The sequence below is a fragment of the Vipera ursinii genome (assembly GCF_947247035.1).
Source record: "Vipera ursinii genome assembly, chromosome: 1".
Lineage (NCBI taxonomy): Eukaryota > Metazoa > Chordata > Lepidosauria > Squamata > Viperidae > Vipera > Vipera ursinii.
This window is the reverse complement of record NC_139512.1, coordinates 182,543,558-182,568,392: the sequence shown is the minus strand read 5'-3', so window position 1 is coordinate 182,568,392 and position 24,835 is coordinate 182,543,558. Positions and strand designations below refer to the sequence as shown.

Genomic DNA, 24,835 nt, shown 5'->3' with positions numbered 1-24,835 from the left:
GAAGAGCAGAGGGTTATTTATTTATTTATTTATTTTATTTAGTTATATTTATATACCGCCCTATTCCCTGAGGACTCAGGGCGGTTTACAGGGAATTAAAAATCCAAAATACAAAAATTAAGAACAAATTAAAAAGTATTAAATTAACCCTGTAGTCAGTTAAAAAACCCCAAATTAAAAATTCTTCCTCAGTCTGGGCCCGAGAGCTGAAAAAGCCAGGTCTTCAGGCCCCGGCGGAATGATCGGAGGTCGGGGGCAGTCCTCAGCTCCACCGGCAGCTGGTTCCAGAGGGCAGGCGCTCCCACTGAGAAGGCCCTATCCCTGGGTGTCACCCGCCGGCAATCTCTCACCGGCGGAACCCTGAGCAGACCCTCCCTGTGGGAGCGCACTGGGCGAAGGGCGTTTGATGCCGGCAGCAAGTGTTCCCTCAAATATCCCGGACCCAGGCCATGTAGGGCTTTATAGGTGATAACCAGCACCTTGAATTTCACCCGGAGGGCAACCGGAAGCCAATGCAGCTCGCGGAGTAGAGGTGTTACATGGGAGTATCGGGAAACCCCCATTACAACTCGCGCGGCCGCATTCTGCACCAGTTGAAGCCTCCGAGTGGTCTTCAAGGGCAGCCCCATGTAGAGAGTGTTACAGTAGTCCAAACGGGAGGTCACAAGCGCATGAGTGACTGTGCGTAGGGCGTCCCGGTCCAGATAGGGACGCAACTGGCGCACCAGGCGAACCTGTGCAAAAGCCCCCCTGGTCACGGCTCCTATGTGATCTTCAAAATTGAGCCGTGAATCCAGGAGGACGCCCAAGTTGCGAGCCCTATCAACGGGGGGTAACACCTCACCCCCCATCATTAGAGGTGGAATAACATGGTTAACCCGGGACGCCGATACGCACAGCCACTCAGTCTTGGCGGGATTGAGACGAAGCCTGTTTCTCCCCATCCAGACCTGAACCGCCTCCAGGCACCGGGACATCACGGAGAGGGCATCACTGGGTTGGTTCGGGGTGGAAAGAAAGAGTTGGGTATCATCAGCGTACTGGTGATACCCCACCCCAAAACCACGAATGATCTCGCCCAGCGGCTTCATGTAGATGTTGAACAGGAGAGGTGAGAGAACCGACCCCTGAGGAACTCCACAAATGAGAGACCTCGGGGCGGATCTCTGCCCTCCTGTCAACACCGACTGCGAGCGGCCCCGGAGGTAGGAGGAGAACCACCGTAAAACGGTGCCTCCCACTCCCAACCCCCTGAGACGCCGCAGCAGGATACCATGGTCGATGGTATCAAAAGCCGCTGAGAGATCTAATAGGACCAGGACAGAGGAACAACCCCTGTCCCTAGCCCTCCAGAGATCATTCACCAGCGCGACCAATGCCGTCTCCGTGCTGTATCCGGGCCTGAAGCCCGATTGGTACGGGTCCAGATAATCAGTCTCCTCCAGGAACAGAGGGAGCTGATGCGCCACCACACTCTCAACAACCTTCGCCAGAAAGCGAAGGTTGGAGACTGGACGATAGTTGTTTAAAACAGCCGGGTCCAAAGCAGGCTTCTTGAGAAGGGGCCTCACCACCGCCTCCTTCAAGGCGGCAGGGAAGACACCCTCCTTCAAAGAAGCAGTTATTACTGCATGGAACCAGCCTCGTGTTCCCTCCCGAGCCGCATAAGCTAGCCAGGAGGGGCACGGATCCAACAAACAGGTGGTGGTGCTCAGTCTCCCCATGATCCTGTCCACATCATCAGGGGAAACAGGGTCGAACTCAGTCCAGATAACATGCTCAAGACCGCCTGATTCCTCCACGTCGGACTCTGCCCAGTCAGAGTCCAAGCCGGTCCGGATCAGAGCGATTTTGTCCGCCAGATGGTGACTAAACTCCTCGGCTCGTCCCTGCAAGGGATCCTCTCTCACCTCCTGGTTAAGGAGGGAGCGAGTCACCCTAAACAGGGCGGCCGGGCGATTATCTGCGGACGCGACAAGGGCGGCAAAGTAGTTAGACTTCGCCGTCCTTATCGCCGCAAGATAAGACCTTATAAAGGTTCTTAACTGCAATCGGTCGGATTCGGACCGGCTGGATCTCCAACCGCTCTCTAGACCTCGTCTCCGACGCTTCATCTCCCGGAGCTCCACAGAGAACCATGGGGCCCAACGGGATCTGCGCCGAGTCAGAGGTCGCATGGGTACAACGCAGTCGAGTGCCCTGGTGGCAGCCGTTTCCCAGGCCTCCACCAGAGCATCGACTGGGCTGTGGGTAAGGGTGATAGGTATCGGCCCAAGCGCCCTCTGGAACCGGTCCGGGTCCATTAGGCGCCTGGGGCGGAACCACCTGGTCGGTTCCGCCGCCCAGCGGCGGGGGATGGCATGACGGAAAACCAGCCTCAGGAGGTGATGATCTGACCATGACAGAGGGGTGATGGACGGAGAACCCCCTCCCAGATCATCCAACCACTGTCCAGACAGGAACACCAGGTCGAGAGTATGATCCCCCTCGTGAGTAGGGCCCTCAATAACCTGGGTCAGGCCCATGGCTGTCATGGAAGCCATGAACTCCCGAGCTGACTCCGACGACCCCCCCAGTGATGGCAGGTTGAAGTCACCCAGGACTATAAGCCTGGGGAACTCCACCGCCAACACTGAGAGGGTGTCGAGCAGCTCAGGCAGGGCTGTTGCCACACAGCTGGGCGCCAGGTATGTGAGCAACAAGCCCAACTGAACCCGAGGACCACATCTCAAGAGAAGGGATTCACTCCCGGCCATCTGGACAATGGTGGCCTCCCGGGGGCACAAAGTCTCCCGAATAACCACTGCCACCCCACCACCCCTGCCCTGAGCCCGTGGCTGGTGCAGCACCCGGAAACCCGGCGGGCATAACTCGGTGAGAGGCACCCCTCCCTCCGAGCCCAGCCAAGTTTCCGTGATGCACGCTAGATCCGCACGTTCCTCCTCGATCAGATCACGGATGAGGGGAGCTTTGTTAACTACGGATCTAGCGTTAAAGTAGACCAACCTGAGCTCAGGGGCCTGATCACCCTCATCCCCGGGTAAGAGGGTGCTAACCGGAGGGTCGGAGTGCGCCACCGCTCGGAGATAGCGGGGGCGCGATCCCAGATGTTGATATGGCCCTCCGCGCAAACACCTGCTGCCATACCCTATCGCCGTGGGGATTCGATGCCCCACCCCCACACTCCCAGCGCCAGCCGCCACCTCTCCCGACCCCGTCCCGTCGGGACCTCTAACAGGTCCAGACTGAGTGCCGGTTACAAATTTCCTCCCTACCCCCCCATCCCTCCCCCTCCCTAACCTCTTAAAATAACCGGCTAAAAATCTTATCAGGGGCCTCTTAGCATGTCTTAACTCGAGGCCCCTATCTAAGCCCAACCACCTCTCGGAGTCACAAAGCTTGGACCCGTCATTAAGGGGAGTATGGAAACAGGCGACAGGTTGCGCCCATGAGGCAGAAACCGCCCTAAGGGCATACAAATCCGCTTCGGAATAACGATAGACCATATTGCGCCCAAATAGTCTCTTGGGGCCGATGTTACAAATATATCTAAAGGATCGCTCGTTGATGGAACATAGATGGAGAAAGAAGAAGTCCAGTGGGCATATCTCTCAATCTGCGAGGCCATCTCAGCTCTCACCTGAGATGGAAAACCAAAGGACAACCTCAGCCGACCTCTCACTCCGGCTGAGGCGTCTAACTGGAGCAGAGAGAGAAAAGGGGATCCTGAGCCAGGGCCACCCCAACTGGTCTCTCACACCAGTGAGATGGTCACTGACCAGTCCAAAACTGTCCTCCCACCACGGTTCGGACCCGTCCACATTGGGCTATCAATAGGGAGATCTTAATTCCCATCAGGTACGGAGCCGGCCATAATGCCTGCCTGTCCGTAAAGAAAGTAAAGGACAGGCAGGCCCGGCCTCTGTCGATCCTCACATTGCCAACCAACGCCGTCAGTCTGAGGGAGGAGAGCAGATACATTCTCTCCCCAGAGCCTGTCCGCCAATCCAAACCTAGTACTAGTAGCGCCAGAAAGAATGAAGCGACTGGGCCAAAGCCGAAAGGATGCTCAGCTGTGGATGTGTCTTGTGGTGAAAGGAAAGTCCGATGCTGTAAAGATTTTTTCTCCATAGGAACCTGGAATGTAAGATCCATGAATCAAGGAAAGCTGGACGTGGTCAAACAAGAGTTGACAAGACTGAACATCGACATCTTAGGTAACAGCGAACTAAAATGGACAGGAATGGGAGAATTTAATTCAGATGACCATCAGGTATACTACTGCAGGCAAGAATCCCTCAGAAGAACTAGAGTAGTCTTCATAGTCAATAAAAGAGTAGGAAAAGCAATACTGGGATACAATCCTCAAAATGACAGAATGATCTCGGTTCGAATCCAAGGCAAACCATTCAACATCACAGTAGTCCAAGTCTATGCCCCAACCACCGGTGCTGAAGAGGATGAAATTCACCAGTTCTATGAAGCCCTACAGCACCTTATAGAAGTAACACCAAAAAATGATGTCCTTATCATCATCCTAAAGTAGGAAGTCAAAAGATAACTGGAATAACAGGCAAGTTTGGCCTTGGAGTACAAAATGAAGCAGGGCACAGGCTGATAGAATTTTGTCAAGAGAATACGATGGTCATAGCAAACACTCTTTTCCAACAACCCAAGAGACGGCTCTACACATGGACATCACCAGACGGTCAACACAGAAATCAGATTGACTATATGCTCTGCAGCCAAAGATGGAGAAGCTCTATACAGTCAGTAAAAACAAGACCAGGAGCTGACTGTGGCTCAGACCACAGGCTTAAACTGAAGAAAGTAGGGAAAAGTGCTAGGCCAGTCAGGTATGAATTAAATCATATCCCTGTTGAATATACAGTAGAGGTGACAAATAGATTTAAGGAATTAGATCTGATAGACAGGGTGCCTGAAGAACTATGGACAGAGGTTCACAACATTGTACAAGAGGTAGCAACCAAAACCATCCCAAAGAAAAAGAAATGCAAGAAAGCAAAATGGCTGTCTGAGGAACCTTTGCAGATAGCTGAGGAAAGAAGGGAAGCGAAAGGCAAGGGTGAAAAAGAAAGATATGCCCAATTGAATGCAGAATTCCAGAGAATAGCTAGAAGAGATAAGAATGCCTTCTTAAATGAACAGTGCAAAGAAATAGAAGAAAACAATAGAATAGGGAGGACCAGAGATCTTTTCAAGAAAATTGGAGAGATGAAGGGAACGTTCAATGCAAAAATGGGCATGATAAAGGACCAAAATGGCAGGGACCTAACAGAGGCAGAAGAGATTAAGAAGAGATGGCAAAAGTACACAGAAGAACTATACAAGAATGAGCTTAACGTCCCTGATAATCACAATGAGGTGGTCACTGACCTCGAGCCAGACATCCTAGAATGTGAAGTGAAGTGGGCCTTAGAAAAGCTGAGCAACAACAAAGTAGTGGATGTGACAGTATTCCAACTGAGCTATTCAAAATCTTAAAAGACGATGCAGTAAAAGTGCTACACTCAATTTGCCAGCAAATTTGGAAAACTCAACAGTGGCCACAGGATTGGAAAAGATCAGTTTACATTCCAATTCCAAAGAAAGGCAGTGCCAAAGAATGTTCAAACTATCGCACCATTACACTCATTTCTCATGCTAGTAAAGTTATGCTTAAAATCCTACAAGCTAGACTTCAGCAGTATGTGGATCGAGAACTACCAGAAGTACAGGCAGGATTTCAAACAGGCAGAGGAACTAGAGATCAAATTGCCAACATACGCTGGATCATGGAGAAAGCTAGAGAGTTCCAGAAAAACATCTACTTCTGCTTCATTGACTACGCTAAAGCCTGTTGTGATTCAGGGTCAGCCTGTGGGTTCGGCAGTTGGGTCGGACGACTCAGAGGAGGAGGAGGGTGTTAAAGAGCTTGCTGAGGGGGTTGAAGATCTTGCTGATGAGAGCCCTCAGCCAGGCCCCTCCCACCTGGTCACGACAGAGACCCAGCTGTGTGAGCCTGATAGCATGGATGAAGATGACCCACAGCTGGCCCTGTTCAACGACGCCCAACGCAGGAGGCAGTCAATCAGGAGTAAACAGAGGAAGGCAATGGGGCACCTCGGAAGGAGACAGAGAGAAGCCACGCCCTGAACTGTATAAAAGGGGAATGCGTGGGAGGGCTGGTTTGCTGAAGGCAACCGCTTGATTAGTTCCTGTTTCATAGCTCCTGTTTCATGGTTGATGACTGGTTTGCTCTGTTTTATGTTAATAAATGTGGCAGGCTTAATTCCAGCCTCTTGCCGTTTGTAAAGGGGTTGTCCCTGCCTTTTCTGCAGGGCCGGTAGCAGGCTGGTACAGAACAAAGCCTTTGATTGTGTGGATCATAACAAACTGTGGCAAGTCCTTAAAGAGATGGGTGTACCAGACCATCTTATTTGTCTCTTGAGAAACCTATATGCGGGCCAAGAAGCAACAGTGAGAACTGGACACGGAACCACTGATTGGTTCAAAATTGGGAAAGGAGTCCGGCAAGGCTGTATACTGTCGCCTTGCCTATTTAACTTATATGCAAAGCACATGATGAGAAAGGCAGGGCTAGATGAATCAAAAGTTGGAATTAAGATTGCTGGAAGAAATATCAACAACCTAAGATATGCAGATGACACCACTCTAATGGCAGAAAGTGAAGAGGAACTGAAGAGTCTTTTGTTGCGAGTGAAGAAGGAGAGTGCAAAGGTTGGGTTGAAACTAAACATTAAGAAAACCAAGATCATGGCATCCAGCCCTCTCAATTCCTGGCAAATAGATGGGGAAGAAATGGAGGTAGTGATAGATTTTATTTTCCTGGGCTCCAAGATCACTGCAGATGGGGATTGTAGCCAAGAAATTAAAAGACGCTTGCTCCTGGGGAGGAAAGCCATGGCAAATCTAGACAGCACACTAAAAAGCAGAGACATCATCCTGTCAACAAAAGTGCGTATAGTCAAGGCTATGGTCTTCCCAGTTGCAATATATGGCAGTGAAAGTTGGACCATCAAAAAGGCTGAGCGCCAAAGAATTGAGGCCTTTGAACTATGGTGCTGGAGAAGACTCCTGCGAGTCCCTTGGACTGCAAGGCGATCAAACCGGTCAGTCCTAGAGGAGATCAACTCTGACTGCTCTTTAGAAGGCCAGATCCTGAAGTTGAAACTCAAATACTTTGGCCACCTAATGAGAAGGAAGGACTCACTGGAGAAGAGCCTAATGCTGGGAAAGATTGAGGGCAATAGAAGAAGGGGACGACAGAGAATGAGGTGGCTGGATGGAGTTACTGAAGCAGTAGGCATGAGCTTAAATGGACTCCAGAAGATGGTAGAGGACAGGAAAGCCTGGAGGAACGTTGTCCATAGGGTCGCGATGGGTCGGACACGACTTCGCAACTAACAACAAACAACAACAATAGAACCTAAAATTTTATATATAAAAGTATTTTAATAATTGTTGAATGGTTAATGCAATAAACATACTTCTAATAACTGTGATTTGTTAAGATGAAAATTGGACTAATGGTAAAACATAATAATGCTTTGTAATGAACAATCTAAATTTTGTAGACAAAAGAATTATTCTTTATTGAAATAGGGAATTGTGGGTTACCCCAAAATTAAGCTTTTTCCTATATACTATAGGCCACTTTAGAATATCCTATTGCAATTAGATAAAATTTAAAACCTCTTCATGGATTACTGTCTTGTCGTGGCGAAGGGGCTTGCGTAATTCAATGAAGCTATGAGCTATGCCATGCAGGGCCACCCAAGACAGACAGGTCATAGCAGAGAGTTCTGAGAAAATGTGATCCACTGGAGAAGGAAATGGCAACCCACTCCAGTCTCTTTGCCATGAAAACCCTATGGACAGTACCAAAAGGCAAAACGATATGACGCTGGAAGATGAGCCCCTCAGGTTGGAAGGCGTCCAATATGCTACTGGGGAAGAGCAGAGGGCTAGTACTATTAGCACCAGAAAGAATGAAGCGACTGGGCCAAAGCCAAAAGGATGCTCAGCTGTGGATATGTCTGGTGGTGAAAGGAAAGTCCGATGCTGTAAAGATTTTTTCTCCATAGGAACCTGGAATGTAAAATCTATGAATCAAGGAAAGCTGGACTTGGTCAAACAAGAGTTGACAAGACTGAACATTGACATCTTAGGTAACAGTGAATTAAAATGGACAGGAATGGGTGAATTTAATTCAGATGACCATCAGGTACACTACTGCGGGAAAGAATCCCTCAGAAGAAATGGAGTAGCCTTCATAGTCAATAAAAGAGTAGGAAAAGCAATACTGGGATACAATCCTCAAAATGACAGAATGATCTCAGTTCAAATCCAAGGCAAACCATTCAATATCACAGTAGTCCAAGTCTATGCCCCAACCACTAGTGCTATCGCACCACTGCACTCATTTCTCATGCTAGTAAAGTTATGCTTAAAATCCTACAGGCTAGACTTCAGCAGTATGTGGATCAAGAGCTACTAGAAGTACAGGCAGGATTTCAAAGAGGCAGAGGAACTAGAGATCAAATTGCCAACATACGCTGGATCATGGAGAAAGCTAGACAGTTCCAGAAAAAAATCTACTTCTGCTTTATTGACTATGCTAAAGCCTTTGATTGTGTGGATCACAACAAACTGTGGCAAGTTCTTAAAGAGATGGGAGTACCAGACCTTCTTATTTGTCTCTTGAGAAACCTATATGTGGGTCAAGAAGGAACAGTGAGAACTGGACACGGAACCACTGATTGGTTCAAAATTGGGAAAGGAGTCCGGCAAGACTGTATACTGTCACCCTGCCTATTTAACTTATATGCAGAGCACATCATGAGAAAGGCAGGGCTCAATGAATCAAAAGTTGGAATTAAGATTGCCGGGAGAAATATCAACAAACTAAGATATGCAGATGACACCACTCTAATGGCAGAAAGTGAAGAGGAACTGAAGAGCCTCTTGTTGCGGGTAAAGAAGGAGAGTGCAAAAGTTGGGTTGAAACTTAACATTAAGAAAACCAAGAACATGGCATCCAGCCCTCTCAATTCCTGGCAAATAGATGGGGAAGAAATTCAGGTAGTGACAGTTTTTATTTTCCTGGGCTCCAAGATCACCAAAGATGGGGACTGCAGCCAAGAAATTAAAAGACGCTTGCTCCTAGGGAGGAAAGCCATGGCAAATCTAGACAGCCCACTAAAAAGCAGAGACATCATCACCCTGCCAACAAAAGTGCGTATAGTCAAGGCTATGGTCTTCTCAGTTGCAATGTATGGCTGTGAAAGTTGGACCATAAAAAAGGCTGAGCACCAAAGAATTGAGGCCTTTGAACTATGATGCTGGAGAAGAGTCCTGCGAGTCCCTTGGACTGCAAGACGATCAAACCGGTCAGTCCTAGAGGAGATCAGCCCTGACTGCTCTTTAGAAGGCCAGATCCTGAAGTTGAAACTCAAATACTTTGGCCACCTAATGAGAAGGAAGGACTCACTGGAGAAGAGCCTAATGCTGGGAAAGATTGAGGGCAAGAGAAGAAGGGGACGACAGAGAATGAGGTGGCTGGATGGAGTCACTGAAGCAGTAGGCATGAGCTTAAATGGACTCCAGACGATGGTAGAGGACAGGAAGGCCTGGAGGAACGTTGTCCATAGGGTCGTGATGGGTCGGACACGACTTCACAGCTAACAACAACAAAATTTAAAAACAGGATATTGATATTTATTACTGAAAATATATTTTAAGTTTTGTTGATTGACTAGGTTACAACTAGAAATGTACTAACTTGCCTATTTTGACTATGTAATAACTAAGGGAAGTAGAGAGGGCATCTCTGTTGATGTAACCTGAACTATTTACAACTGGCTATTTCTTATTTTAATTACCCAACCACTGTATTGTTTCACAAATACATGTATATGTAAATACTAAAAAATCAATAAAAGATCACCTGAAGTATTACTACCTTTGTCAGACTTGCCCCAGCTAGAACCCTAGGAAAAAAAGACCCCCCAACTACATTTGGTTGAAGTGATAGGCTCTTTTACTAAGAATTGCTGGTAAAAGTAGGCTAGAACTATAATCCCCATGCAAAAAGTTACAAACTTTTCTCCTTCAACCCCGCCCTCCCCTTGACCAGTTTGTCTTTGGCCAATGATGAGCCATATAGGTGTTTTAAGAACTCCTTGGATGTTTGGAGCAATTGACATTACATTTTCAAATTTCATGGCCTTGAACAGGGGTAGGCAAGTTTGGCTCTTTTATGACTCGTGGACTTCCAATACTCAGAATTCCTGAACCAGCCATGCTGAGTCAGGAATTCTGGGAGTTGAAGTCCACAAGTCATAAAAGAGCCAAGCTTGCCTACCCTTGGCCTTGAAGATTGGCACAGGCTAGTTCCTTGTACCTCTAGTCTCCATCAAACTGTCATTCCCCCCTCCCTTTTTCCCATCTAAGCCCTATACATATTTATTACTCTTTTATTCTCCTTCCCCTCTCCCTATCAGTTGATGGCAGGATGCCAGCGAGGCACCAAGCTGAAGATGGAAGAGCTGACAACCACTTTACAAGGCCTTAGTAAGACCACATTTGTAATACTGTATCCAGTTTTGGTCACCACAATACAAAAACGATGTTGAGATTCTGAGAAGAGTGCACAGAAGAACAACAAGGATGATTAGGGATCTGGAAGCTAAAACATATGAAGAACAGTTGCAGGAATTGGGTATGTCTAGTCTAGTGAAAAGAAGGACCAGGGGAGACATGATAGCAGTGTTCCAATACTTGAGTGGCTGCCACAAAAATGAGTGGATCAATCTATTTTTCAAAGCACTAGAAGGCAAGAAAAAAAACAATGGAGAGAAGCAACCTAGAACTAAGGAGAAATTTCCTAACAGTGAGGACAATTAACCAGTGGAATGGCTTGCCATCAGAACGTGTGGGTGCCCAATCACTAGGGGCTTTTTAAGAAGAAACTGGACAGCCATTTGTCTGAAATAGCATAGGGTCTCCTGCTTGAGCAGGGAGTTGGACTAGAAGACTTCCAAGGTCTCTTCTAATTCTGTTATTCTATGTTCTATGCTTGCAGAAGTTTCATTGCCTGACTAGGTAATATGACCAGTGATGTTATTACATGCTACACTGTATCTGTAACTTTTCCATAATCTACTGAAGAAATTACTAAATTAGAAAATGAGATGATGAGGTGAAGGTTTGTTCTCCGAGCTTCTGGGTTGGCTTTTTGGTGTGTTGTGGTTTGGGTGCTGTGTGTCAGAATATGTTTTTTGGATAGCGGTTATACAGAAAGACATTAATGGAGGCTAAGAGAGCGGTGATGTCGAAAGAGACCATAAAAAAACATATTCCGAAACACAGCACCCAAAACCCAACACATCACACAGCCAACTACCATGCCAAAACTAACCCTGGCACTCTACAAGCAATTCCATCAACAGACACATTGACCTACAACCAGTCTATGAACCCCTCAGAATCCAAATCAACCACAGTCAACCAGGGACAGCACCAACCCTCAACTAACCCACGCAAGCCCCACCCAACCAGAACTTCACCTCCCAATGATCCTCAACTGATGTAACCTCCCCATCTCAAGACCCATTACAAAACTCTTACTTGACACATCCACATCTGACCCATCACAAGACTCATTACATGATCCACTGACCACATGAAGTCCTTATAAACAGAAGAACACTGACACTGACATCCCCTAAACTCTGCTGAAGATGTTACCTAGCCTGGTAACAAAATGTTTGGAAAGCAACCTACAAGCTCAGAGAACAAACCTTCACTCTCATCGTACACCCAAACTATAAATATTTGCCACTATTGCAAAATGAGACGCTGTTAATGTGGAATGGTTAACTCTTGACAAATCGGTAGTGATTTCCAATAATTTCATTGTTTTCAAGATGCCTCACATTGTCACTTTGATAGTACTGAAGGGCAATGCATAACTTGCAATACATGTACCATTACTGTTTTCCTGCTTGAAAATGGTAGCTGAACTGTAATGGTAATTTTACTGTAAGACAGCCAAAGTGTTTTTTAAATAGTATATTGGGGGTGTTAACAACACAAAATAAAAAAGAAAATTATACCCTACAAAATGCATTTGAAAGTTTGTCTACAAAAATTGGTGTTTATTTGAATAATTTGGTTTGTGCATTAATAATCACCATTTTCTGGAAGAAGAAAAGTAAGGTTGAGAGTGACAAATTATGCAAATTTGGTAACATCTTTTGGGCCCAACCATGATAAAATTGATGAAGAGGGCATTACACTAAATTCTGTGATGACTAGAAACAAAAATTCAGAAGAAACAGCTTCAGATGAAGTTGTATGTCCTGAGGTAGAAAGAGTAAACAATGAATGAGTTTATTTATTTATTAGGTTTATTCATCCACTTAACAGAAAGAGACTATGGGAGACTTATATTTTGTAGGAGTATAAAGTAAGGAACAAGAAAATAAAATACAAGAAATATCTAGAATTCCAAAGAGAGCAACAGTAACCTAAGAACAGAAATAACAAAAACAACTAAATTACTGAGACCAAAGACTGATCAGAACAACTGCCACAGGATCTAGCTACTATCTGTTTAGCCTAGTTTTGATAGCTAATGCAGTCAACTGTCCTTTTTCCCTGGGATTCCTTATTGGCAGGTAAGTCATTCCTTTCATTTTACTGTTCTGTGACCAACCCCCCCCAAAATGTGAAAAGCTGACATAATAAAATGATAATATATTCTAAGCCTTTTCTTTTAAATTCACATTTATATTATTTACAAGATTTCCATCCTATCTTTCATTCAGCAATTCCAGGCAACACGCACAGTGCTCCCTAGCAAGGACTTAATTATTTATTCTTTTCTTCAAGTACAAATTATTTCGATGGCATTAAGAAATAAACTGTGTCAGTAGACAAAGAAAGTTAGAAAACTCTACTAAACATGCTCTTAATCTGAACTGTAGAAAAATGCTGTGATAAATTACAGTCATTTATAGAGGAATGATAAAATATCAAATATTTTCATAACTGAAAGACAGACAGCTGCTTTCCATTTTAAAGAATACAGAATCTTTTGCAAAAGAGGCAAAAGGGCTTATATTTCCAAGACTTATGTTCCAACATTCACCCTCTATATTCTCAACTGCAAGGAAGAATACAGTTTTACTGTTTAAACTGATTTCATATAGCATAATTTCTTCAAGGTTACTTTGCCTAATATAATATTCACATAAAAATCATGTATGTAAATCATTGTATTGACATCATTAGATAACCAATAATAAACAAATATTTATTTATAATGCTAAACAATAAAATGAAATCATTAACAAATATGTAAGAACTCCTACCAGGTCACTGCCAAATCATGTACTTTGAATGTGTTGCTCAGTCTATATATTCCAGACTTCAATGGCCGCACACATTTTTTTGCACAAGCAAGGTATGGATTTACTTGGATACCTTCAGGAAATTCTGAATCCTTAAATCAAAATAAAGAAAGAAAAACTATAATTAACTAATGATATTCATTCAGATTTTAAAACATATTTATTCATAGGTTTAATAAAATTGCTTTCCATTGTTGTTTGGTTTGTTGATTATCTCTACTCAATGGAGTCTTAGAATGGAATGACATATACATTTTGTTAATTATATTAATATTCAATTTTCCATTCAGTGTGATAATGAAAATAGTTTTTATCTATTATGTAAACAAAAAGGGCTGAAATATTTCTTACATCCTGGGAAGCAAGATAATATCTGTAAGGAACTCAGGCATACATAGTGTTCCCTCTTCCTATTTCTCCTCACAACAACAATCCTGAGAGGCAGACTGGGCTGACAGCAAATGATGGGTCCAAAGTCATCCAGTGAGCTTCCAAGGTTGAGGAAAGGTTAGACCTTGGGCCTCTCTATTCCTAATTAAATAACTTAATCACTATACTACACATAATGTTGAAAGGGATCTCGGAGACTGGGAAGTGAAGATGGATAAGCAGGTAGGTATTCATCATCATTTCCAGTTCATCACCCCTCCCATTAAATTGCATGAAATGGTTGCTTCATTTCATTTAATGGTATGACTGCTACTGAGTCCATTCAGTGGGATCTGAGCATCCCATAGACCTTTTAACACGGAATTATTAAAATATGCACACTATCTGAAATTGTGTTACAAACTTCTGTGCCTAATGTTGAGCTGAATCACATCCAATAATGTGATTGTATCCTGCTGGATACAATCCATTGTAATGGGCAAAATAGAATCCTCCATGTAGGTTTGATCCATGTGCTTCCTGGCTTCTTTGGGCACTAGGAGGAATATGATCAGGGAAACTGTTATGTTTTGTTAAGTTTTATGGTGCTTAAAGATGTAGTTGTGCATCCTCTCTTGAAGAAGCCCTCTCTTGACAGAACAGGTATTTTTAAATAAATATTGCCTGGATTACATATATACCTGAACTCTGATGGAACAGAGTGCACCCCTCTTGGTCCTGTATCTAAATGTACTTAATCCTATTGATATAATATTTGCTGAATATCTTTATTACTTCTTTAGTAATTCCACTCCTATTTGTATGGGCAGTTCCAGTCAGTAGTAATAGCCTAAATGGCTCATTCCAATTCCAGGACTGTGATTCTACTATTGTAAATGACACTAGCTCAAATTCTAAATCTATTACTGGAATACCACTACCATCACCACTCCTGATATATCTGGCTCCAATTGTTTAAAAGAGCTCTGAAAACCTCCTCATTTTTTTAGGCTTTGGGTTATAGTGGGTGGGTGGATCCTGTGTGTTTGACTGTATTTTAAGGGTTACTTTTTATGGTGTTTGATGGTTTTTTGTTTGCTTTAATTGTATTGGATTGTATTTATTATGTCTTACCCAGACTCATTAGATAGCCTTATAAACTTGTAAAATAAAAAAAATAAGAACATTCATACCATTGGATATTTCTTGCTCATCTGTTTTGCTGGATCTTTGGCTGAATCGTGTGTATTAACTCCAGAATGCATTTTCTGTTCCTTGGCTTCCCTAAGTGCTCTTTGGGATGGTCCCTCTAATCCAGCCTCTCTATCACACCAATGACCTACTATAAAGCACAAACAATTTATCACAGAGGAGTATAGAAATTTAATAGAAAGAACATTATTTCAATTATTTAAGAACTTCTTTTTATATTGCCCATTTAGACAGAACATTTTTTTGATTCCCAGAATGGTAAAGCACAATAGAAATTGTAATTTCTTTTCCATCAAATTATAGAAAATCTGAATTGTATTGAGATCTAAATAAGTATTATAAATCCAATTATTCAGAACATAATCCAGTCTTGATTTCGGTACCAAACTAGGAAAAATAAGTTTGTTTGTTTGTTTGTCCATTTTATGTAGCTCTCCCTCTCACAATCAGGTGACTCTGGGTGTCATACAATAAAGATAAAGAACAGATAATTAATAAATAAAAAAAGTAAAAGGTAAAGTTTTCCCCGCACATGCGTGCTAGTCGTTTCCGACTCTAGGGGCCGGTGCTCATCTCTGTTTCAAAGCCGAAGAGCCAGCGCTTGTCCGAGGATGTCTCCGTGGTCATGTGGCCGGCATGACTAGACGCCAAAGGCGCACGGAATGCTGTTACCTTCCCATCGTAGTGGTCCTTATTTTTCTACTTGCATTTTTACGTGCTTTCGAACTGCTAGGTTGGCAGAAACTGGGACGAGTAACAGGCGCTCACTCTGTTACGCGGCACTCGGGATTCGACCCGCCAAACTGCCGACCTTCTGATCGACAAGCTCAGCGTCCTAACCCACTGAGCCACCTCATCCCTTAATTAATAAATAGTAAAGAAATATTCATGATTAAAAACTATAAAAAGAAAGCTAAAAAAGAAATATTAGGCAAGGAGGTATTAAGGTGGAACCACCTCAAAATATATTATGGGTAGGTACATACAACATGGCAATATCTACACAGATGTATTACAGAATATAATTCATGGGTTCACAATTTGGCATCCATGCAAATAGAGCATATTATGTATGACTGAATTCCCAAAACATAAAATAAAGGTAAAGGTTTCCCCTGTCCAGTTGTATCCAACTGTAGGGGACAGTGCTCATCTGTTTCTTACCCAGGGAAGCCAGTCTTGTCCGAAGACACTTCTATGGTCATGTGGCCAGCATGACTATAGACCAGAGCACATGGAATGTTGTTACCTTCTCAATGAAGTGATACCTGTTTATCTGTTTATATTTGCATGCTTTCAAACTGCTAAGTTGGCAGGAGCTGCGGCAAGTAAAGGGAGCTCTCCCCACTGCATAATGCTCAGATCTTAAACTTAGGCTGTCAGCTTTCCAGTTGATAAGCTCAGCATCTTTATCTGCTGAACCATTATGCCCCCATTCTCATAACATAATGGAGCACAAATTTTCTAGCCTGGTGTTAGAATAGCTAGTGCATTGGACAAACATCCCCCAATTCTTCTGTCCTTACTCCCCTATGAGATGAATGGGTCACATTATGTCTCCTTTCAGCTCTGTGACCTAAAGTAACAGCAGAAGGTAAGAATGGAATCAAATAATTTCTCTGAATATGCTCTAGTGACAACAAGCCACCAAATGCCCCAGGTAGTATCCCTCAGAAGATGAATGACTAAATTAACGAAAATCTAGCAGGTAAACACATTATCCCATTAATTTTATAGTTATGATAGGAAGACAGACTCAAGATTCAGAAGGATCTAGATAAACTTCCGCATTGGCCCAGTTCAACAAGATACAGTTCAGATGTGAGAAAAGGTCCTGGACTTAGAACAAAATCAAATGCATAGGTACAGAATAAGTGGTACTTGCTCAACAGTTGTAACTGTGACAGGGATCTAGGTGTACTAATGGACCACCCCTTCAGTATGAGTCAGCTGTGTTCTACAGCTGCCAAAAAAGCTAACACAATCATAGGATAAATCAACAGAGGGATAGCATCAAGATCACAAAAACTGATAGTACTGCTTTATACTGCACTAGTGACATCACATTTGGAATACTCTGTCCAGTTCTGGTTAGCATGATACACAAAAGATCCTGAGGCCCTAGAAAGAATGCAGAGAAGAGCAACAAAGATAATAAGGAGACTGCAGGTTAAATCAAAGGATGAACAGTAAATGTCTAGCCTAATGAAAAGAAAGCTCAGGGAAACATGATACTGGAAGGGCTGTCACAGGGAAAAGAGCATTGATTTATATTCCATAGCACTTGAGGGCGGGATAAAAAGTAGTGGGTGGAAGCTTGTCAGAGGAAGATCCAACCTGGAAATAAGGAGGAATTTCCTGATAGTCAAAATGATTAATCAAAGGAACAGCTTGCCTCACGGATGTGGGTGCTCCATTGCTGGAGGTTTTCAAGAAAAGAATGGACAATCATTTGTCTGGGATGGTATAAGGATTCCTGCCTTGGGCAGGAGGTTGGACCAGAAGACCTCCAAGGTCCCTTCCAGCCCTAGGATTCTATGGTTCTATGTAACACTCTGAGAAGAAGAGGAACATATAAAGGACTATTATGACAGAATTATCCTTCAGCCACAGTGAAAGAAAAAGAATATATCTTTTGGGTTCAATGGATGTTGGTCATCTGAGTCCTGACATATGGATCCAGTTGATATTGCAAACAAATCCAATGTAAAAGATCTACCGCCTGCTTCCCCTTCCCTGACTTCTCAGGAGTGTTTTTTTTCTGAAATGGAAGTAAAATTGTTCAGTTTCAAGAAAAGGGGTTGCCATAGAATATTGCATTCAAGGTTGTGTGAGAGTGCATCCTAGCTTTGGGAAACTAGGAAGTATACCATAGATGATATAAAAAGAGAAACAGGAAACTGATCTGATGTGAAGTTAGGGTTTACACCTTTCACAATGCTCCCAATTGTTGTAAGCTTGTGTACTCCAAGAAATGCCTCCATCATTCAATACAATGACAGCCATTCTCTACTGAAATGATAGTTCCTTTCAGCTAGGAAAAGAAGATTAGAATAAAATGCACAAGAAAGAGGTTCTTCCTCTCTTTGCCAAAGCCTAAGGGAAAACAATTCCAAAGCAAGGTCAAGGCATCAATTTGCACAACAAAGGGGCAACTGGAATCCAGATGTCTAAATAGCAGCTGAGATTAAAAGAGATCTTTCAAACAGCATTAGTTTTAGACCATTTGAGTCTGTGTATAAATTTAATATGTAGAGAAATGTTAAATTTCTAGAAATGTGCATAATACCACGAGATGCCAACATTATCTCTTAAGCTTTTACTTTTTTTGGTTCATAGCTAATTATTTACCTTTCATCACAGGAATATGAATGTTGTTTCCAGATTCCAAGCTTTGTAAAGTTGCTTGCAAGCCAGTAATCTAAAATGAAAAAGAAGTCTATCAAGAACCTTTCATTTCTTCCATTTAGAAAATCAGAAATAAGGTATGACATTAAGTATAAAATATTTCAATATAGTTGAGAATCTCAGAATACTAATTATATCAGATTACATATAACATCTTAATACTTCAGAAAATCAATCCAGATTAAAAAATTTCCGATAGCATAGAAAGAAATGATAACAGTTTCTGCCTCTCTTCTTCATCCTTTGTCAGAACCCAGTTCAGCCCACATCTTAAGAAAGGACTCTTGGAGACAAGATTTTCCAAGCAGGAACTTTTACTAAGAAATAGGAGATAGCAGGCATAATAGACAGGATCTGAGGAATCCCCTCACAGATCGATATTTTTAAAGTGTCCCCAAGCAAACCCCACCCCACAGTTCATTCTGTCAGTTCCGGATCAGCCAAGCTCCAGGTGGTAAGCCCATCAAGGGAGAGGAGAGATAACAGTCCGTTTGCAGCAGGATCATTTCCAACCCCCTTGTACTTCATTTGGAGAAACAAACCAGATTCCGGAGAGTTTCATTCCTCCCTTTTCCACCCCCTTTCTTAGATGCCCATAAGATGAGAGGGAATGCCTAGTGAAAAAGCAATTGATTATATTGTGATGGATAGCAAGCAGGCGGAATAAACAAAGTTTACATTTAAGGGAGGAAGTGAAAGCCATAAAACTCCATGCCTGTTCCCTCTCCCCCTTGGGATGGCAGAATCCAGGGGGAGATGAGATTTGGGTTTAGCTCAGAGGAGATAGTTAGAAATGAGATATAAATGGATTCTGACATCCTTCATGCAAAAAGAATTTGTCACTCAAGCCTAAATCTTGAACAGAACCCTAAGATGTAAATATGGTAATCTTCCTGGAATCAAAAAGCCATAATGGAACCTATAATTCTTTCCTGTTTGCCTGCATCTGAACAACTTGGAGACCTGTCGTTGATGAACAGAAATTGTTCCTGCCTGCCCAATCTCAACTGCAAAGGAGCTATGTCTGATCACATTCTGTTTAGCATTGGAAAAACTATTACAAAATTGTTGAGTTTGAAAAGGCCATTTAGTCATTAAGCACAATCCTTTGATCAATGGAGGAATCCAGTTTAAAGAATTAATAGATGGTTGTCCAGCCTTTTATGGAAATTGAGCAAATAGGAGATCATCCCCGTCGATCTATAATTGGCTTCATTATCAAACTATTCTGTTAGAAGCTTCTTCTAACACTTAGTCAAAACATCTTTGTTGATTTATTCCATATACTATTCTATATTCTAAATCTTAATTTTCAGATTATAAAGAACATCTGTGTGACATTCTTTAAAGAGTTTAAAGACATCCTTGAAAAGAGTTAAAATGTTAACTCACAGAACCATGGTGACTGAACTCTTATGTATTACCTCTAAGAAAACTGGAGAACAGCGTACATGACTGGATAGAAATAGAATCATAGGGCTAAAAGGTCCTTTGGGAGCTTCTAGTCCAAACTCCCTGCCCAAGGCAGGAGTCCTGATTCCCTCCCAGACAAATGATTGTCCAGACAATTCCCTCCTCTAGGTTGGGGTCCCCAACCATTCTGGATTGGCGGTTCAGGGTGGGAGAGGAGAGGGGAGGGTTCCATGTGAATGGCAGGCCCACCCACATGCATGTGCACAGCTCCATTTGTGTGAGCAATGCAAGCACAAGCAACCACTGTTCATGCAAGTGGAGCTGCATGCAGAGGTGTGCTCACGGCTTGCGCAGCCCAGTTTGGAACAGACTGCAGCCTGGGGGTTGGGGACCCCTGCTCTAGGTCATTTATGAAGATGTTGAAGTAGACTGAAGAGCTTATGAATGGAAGCAAATAATGTCTCTACCTTCAACATAGGAGAAAAGGAAGATGCAGCAACCAAAAACTGATCAGTCTGTAATTTGGGTTATGATCTACTCTAAAATACTCTCTGATATTGAGAATGTATTAATATATAAGAACATTCTAGACCAGATCATAAAGCAATCTATCTATAAACACCCTGGAAAAAAATGCAATTGTCAGAAATTAATGTGATAGTTTGTCTTAGCAGTCAAATAAGTTCATAGATGCAAAGATGCAAAGAGATGATGCAAATGTTCAACAGATCTTCTACTATCAGAAATACCTGTTTGTTCTCATTCCAGAGAGCAGAACATGGGATAGTCAGTTTACATTATAAGATAGCTGTTTCTGACTGAATACTAGAAATGGTAATAACAGTTACTCAGTGTGGTGAGGGGCTCCCATTCATTAGATGCATGAAGCAGAATCTAATTAACCACTTGTCCAGGATGCTTTAATTGGATTCCTGCACTGAACGGGGCTTTGGCCTTGATGGACTAAACAGTCATTTCCAACTTTATGATTCTGTACTATTATATTAATGTCCTCATCTGCTCTTTCACATCCTATCTCAAAATGATGCCACTTATGCCTAACATATTTCAATTTATTTCAATTAGTTTATACTCAATCAAACCATAATAGAGAACAGTGAATTCTGCTTCTATATTTAAAATAATGTTCTACTTACAATAGAGCATAATTAGTTTCAAAATACTTTAAATCAAGAAAAGACTTCTTCATTCACTCCATCAAAACTTCCTCAGTGGAAGGAATTGGAAAAGACTAATAGAAGAGCCTCAGTGAAAAGAATAATAATTAGCAGTAGTTTTTCTCTGGATTTATGGAATTGAGAGGCATGCATTAAAGATGGAAATATTACTCATAGTGTAACTTTGGTGAATAATAGGAAACAATATTTGACCTATGAGCAACCTATTATTGCCATGTGTTTTCATATACATACACACACATATAAGCACACCATCTATAATAATACAGGTAGATAGCTATGAATGTTGTGATGCTAGGGACTAAGATATGAAAAGAAATGTGTATGTTCTACCCAAGAAATAAATAATTGCTTATTACTGTTACCTTTAATGAGAATCTGCTTTAAAATGTCAAATTATAAAATTTCACTTCACACTAAGAAATAAAGGCCTGGGAGGCTACAATTGTAAACAAAAGGTCATTTGTGTATTTCAACTATTCTTCTCATTCCCCAAGTCATACCTTTTTTAGAAAAAGAGAAAAACCTACAATTTAAAAGAAAGAAGATCTGTACTTCTTGGCGTACTTAATGCCACATTCAACAACAAACTCTTTGGTGTGCATTGTTTAACTTTGGTTTGTATCTGTGACCCACCTTGAATTCTGAGGAATGGCACAGAATAAAACTTTAACTAAAATATTAAATTAAATAATATATTATAATATTTAAAATAGTTTCCATACCTGCCCAACAGCTTTGTCTCGTTCCAAACTTGTAAGCATTTTCTCTCTTAGTAGAATCTCATACTTTTCATTCAGCTGTCTTAACATAGGCTCATACAATGCATAGTGTGTCTTTAGCCTATAGATAAGAAACTGTTTATAGAATAGTAACAAAATATGAGAAAATAAAAAATCATTTGGTATTTATTTTCATTGCAAGAGGTTTATTTATTTACTTCTTTGGTCAATGATATGATCAGTGAGCATCATAGCAAGCTAGATGTCCTGCCAATAAGAGATTGGCTTTACAATGGAGATCATGGTTGCTGGATCCTAACAAGTGAAATCTCTCCAGAAAAAGGAGAGATTGTGAGACAACCCATGTGTGCCCCCAGACAGCTGCTCCTCATGAGTAGGCTGCAGTAACTATTTTACTATCAGTTTAGGACTTCAATGGCTAGAAGTTGCAGGATACCATTGTAATGCAGTTGTAATACAGTACAGTCTTTTAAGAACAAAAAGGTTGATCCTAGTTTCTTACCCTTCAGATTGGCAAGTTTCTACAGCATTCACTGGCTGAGTCTCCTCAGTGAAAGTTTTAAATATGATTTTAAGGACTTGGGAAGATATTGTTTTTTGGATACAGTAAAACTTGTGTTTAGAATGTTGCATTTAGAAAGTTAAACATGGACTAAAGGTTCAGATACATTTGGAATAAATGTTTGAAATTAATTATAAATGTCTTCTGATGAGAAACTGGATATTTACAATCTTCAGAAAAAAATATAAAGTAATAAGTTGGATACTTGAAGGTTAAACATGTGTAAAAATGATTCAGAAGATACTTTTAAACATTTCTGCCATTATTGAAAGACTAGATGATGTTATGGAAAAGAAACAAATTTCAATTGACAAGAATGAAATTGACTTAAATGTGGATTTTAAAATGACAGGCTGTAAGAAGGATATGGAACAAAGTGAACTGAACTGACAAATGAAGCTGGCTGCTGTTTAAATAATTAAAAAGGATATGTGAATAATAGACTGGAAGAGTAGATTGTACAACTTTTTTATATGGGCTTTACATTTTGTTGGTAATTTTGTGAGCTTACAAAATATGAAAAGAAGTTATATATATTATGGCATTATTTGAGAAGGCTTAAGATCAAAAAGAGCCTTGGTGGAGCAGTGGGCTAATGCCTCCTTAAGTAACACCAGCTGTCTGCAATTAGTGCAGGTTCGCATCCCACCAGGCTCAAGGTTGACTCAGCCTTCCATCCTTCCGAGGTAGGTAAAATGAGGACCCAGATTGTTGGGGGCAATAAGCTGACTTTGTAATAATGACGCTTGGGGGGGGGGGAAAGCCCTAATTAGCAGGCATATACATAGAATGAAGGCTATTGCTAAGCACATTGGTTTGTGCTTAAATTGTAAGCCGCCCTGAGTCTTCGGAGAAGGGCGGGATATAAATGGGATTAAAAAAAAAAAGATATTTGGGAGTGACCTGTCCTGCTCACACACACACACACATACCACGAGGTTTTGAAGTCTTTATTGAGGCTTCAACAGCCTCAAATAATATTCTCCGACCCAGCACAAAATCCAATGAGTCCTATTCCCAAGTCCAGAAACACAGAGAAAATCCATTATGTCACCCACCAAGTTCAAAGTCAAAAGACAAATCCATGGTCTGAGCACAAATCACAAAACTGAAATCCAAAATCCAAGAAGCAAAGTTCGAAGTCCAGTACTGTAATAGGGTCAGAGTTTAACTCTCAAGGCAAGAGTCACAATGGCTGAACAAATGCACAGCAAGAAACAGATGAGTTGTTCCCAGTATCACTTTGATTCCGAGTATCACTTTGGTGGTCTAAATAGCTTCTAGCCGGTGCAACTCATTAGGAGGGACAATACTGCCTCCTCATGACTAGCTTCATAAACTTCCATTGTGCCACCCTCTTCTCAGCCCTATGTGCCCTGGGATCCAATGGAGAAGGCAGTTCCTCTTCATCCCCACTGACCAGCTGCAGCTGCATCCCTTCTCCATCCTGATTCTGGCTGGTCTTCCAAGCCTCATGGTTACAGCTGTGTTTCTTTCCCTTTCTTTGTCAGCCAGCTGCTTTTCCAGTCAGTTCTCCAGCCCTTCTCAGGTTCCTGAACTTTCCTCCTCTTGCTCATCCCCCTCCTGGTTCAGGGTCCCACGGGTCCTCCAGATGCTATTCCAAGCCTCATAGCGAAGGTTCTGAAACCAGTTCTTCCTCGTCATCCAGGCCAGCTTCCAGGGCATTCAATATATTGAGTAAGGGAAAAGAAACCTAAAAGGGCTTATTTGACCAAAGTTAAAATAGATAGGTTGTTGTTATTTCTGGTAATCTTTCATGGATTTTTCTAAGACTGTGTTGTGATTCAGCGTCAGCCTGTGATACCAGCAGCTGAGTCTGATGATTCTGAAGAGGAGGAGGGGTTTGGAGAGCCTTTGGGGTCAGAGGGAGGCTCTGATGCACTGCAGGACTCTCAGCCTGGCCCCTCCTGTCATGTTCCTCATCAGACTCAGCCGTGTGAGAACAAGGTATTGGACATAGATGATTCACAGCTGGATCTGTTCAGGGATGCTAAGAGCAGGAGGCAATCCAGCAGAGTAGAACAGAGAAAGGCCATGAGGGAACTCGGTGAGAGGAGGAGAAGGCAATGAGAAGCCACATCTTGGGACTGCTGATAAAAGGGGAAGGTGTGGGAGGTGCTGGTTGCTGAAGGCAACCGTTTGAAGATCTTCTGCTAGAGTCCTGGTCTGTTATTCCTGTTTAACTCTTGTTTGAACTTTTGCTTTAACTCTTGTTTGAACTTTTGATTTATTTGTAAATAAATTTGGTTGGATTATTCCAGCCTGTTGACTATAAAAAGGGGTTGTCCCTGACATTCAAGCAGGGACGGTCGTAGGCTGGAACAGAACAGACTGTAAGATGATATTTTAAGATTATGTTTCATAGATAAATGTTTCATTTATGATAATTTTCTATTTCCTCTGTGTAAGGACCCACTTCAATCTACATCTTAAGAAAGCAGAACTCTTGGAAACAGTCTCTTCCAACAG

At 42.4% G+C, this 24,835-nt stretch overlaps 1 protein-coding gene across 1 annotated transcript in view; it reads right to left on the bottom strand.

Annotated features, from left to right (window-relative positions):
- The window catches only part of SPAG16 (sperm associated antigen 16), a gene marked incomplete at its 5' end in the record, with an annotated part of 332,741 nt that overhangs the window by 242,238 nt on the left and 65,668 nt on the right, over positions 1–24,835 (bottom strand). Inside the window, 4 exons of the mRNA XM_083354597.1 lie at positions 13,401–13,531; positions 15,002–15,150; positions 18,372–18,441; positions 21,766–21,883. Coding sequence (XP_083210723.1) covers positions 13,401–13,531; positions 15,002–15,150; positions 18,372–18,441; positions 21,766–21,883 — 468 coding nt within the window. The remainder of the gene's footprint in view (positions 1–13,400; positions 13,532–15,001; positions 15,151–18,371; positions 18,442–21,765; positions 21,884–24,835) is intronic.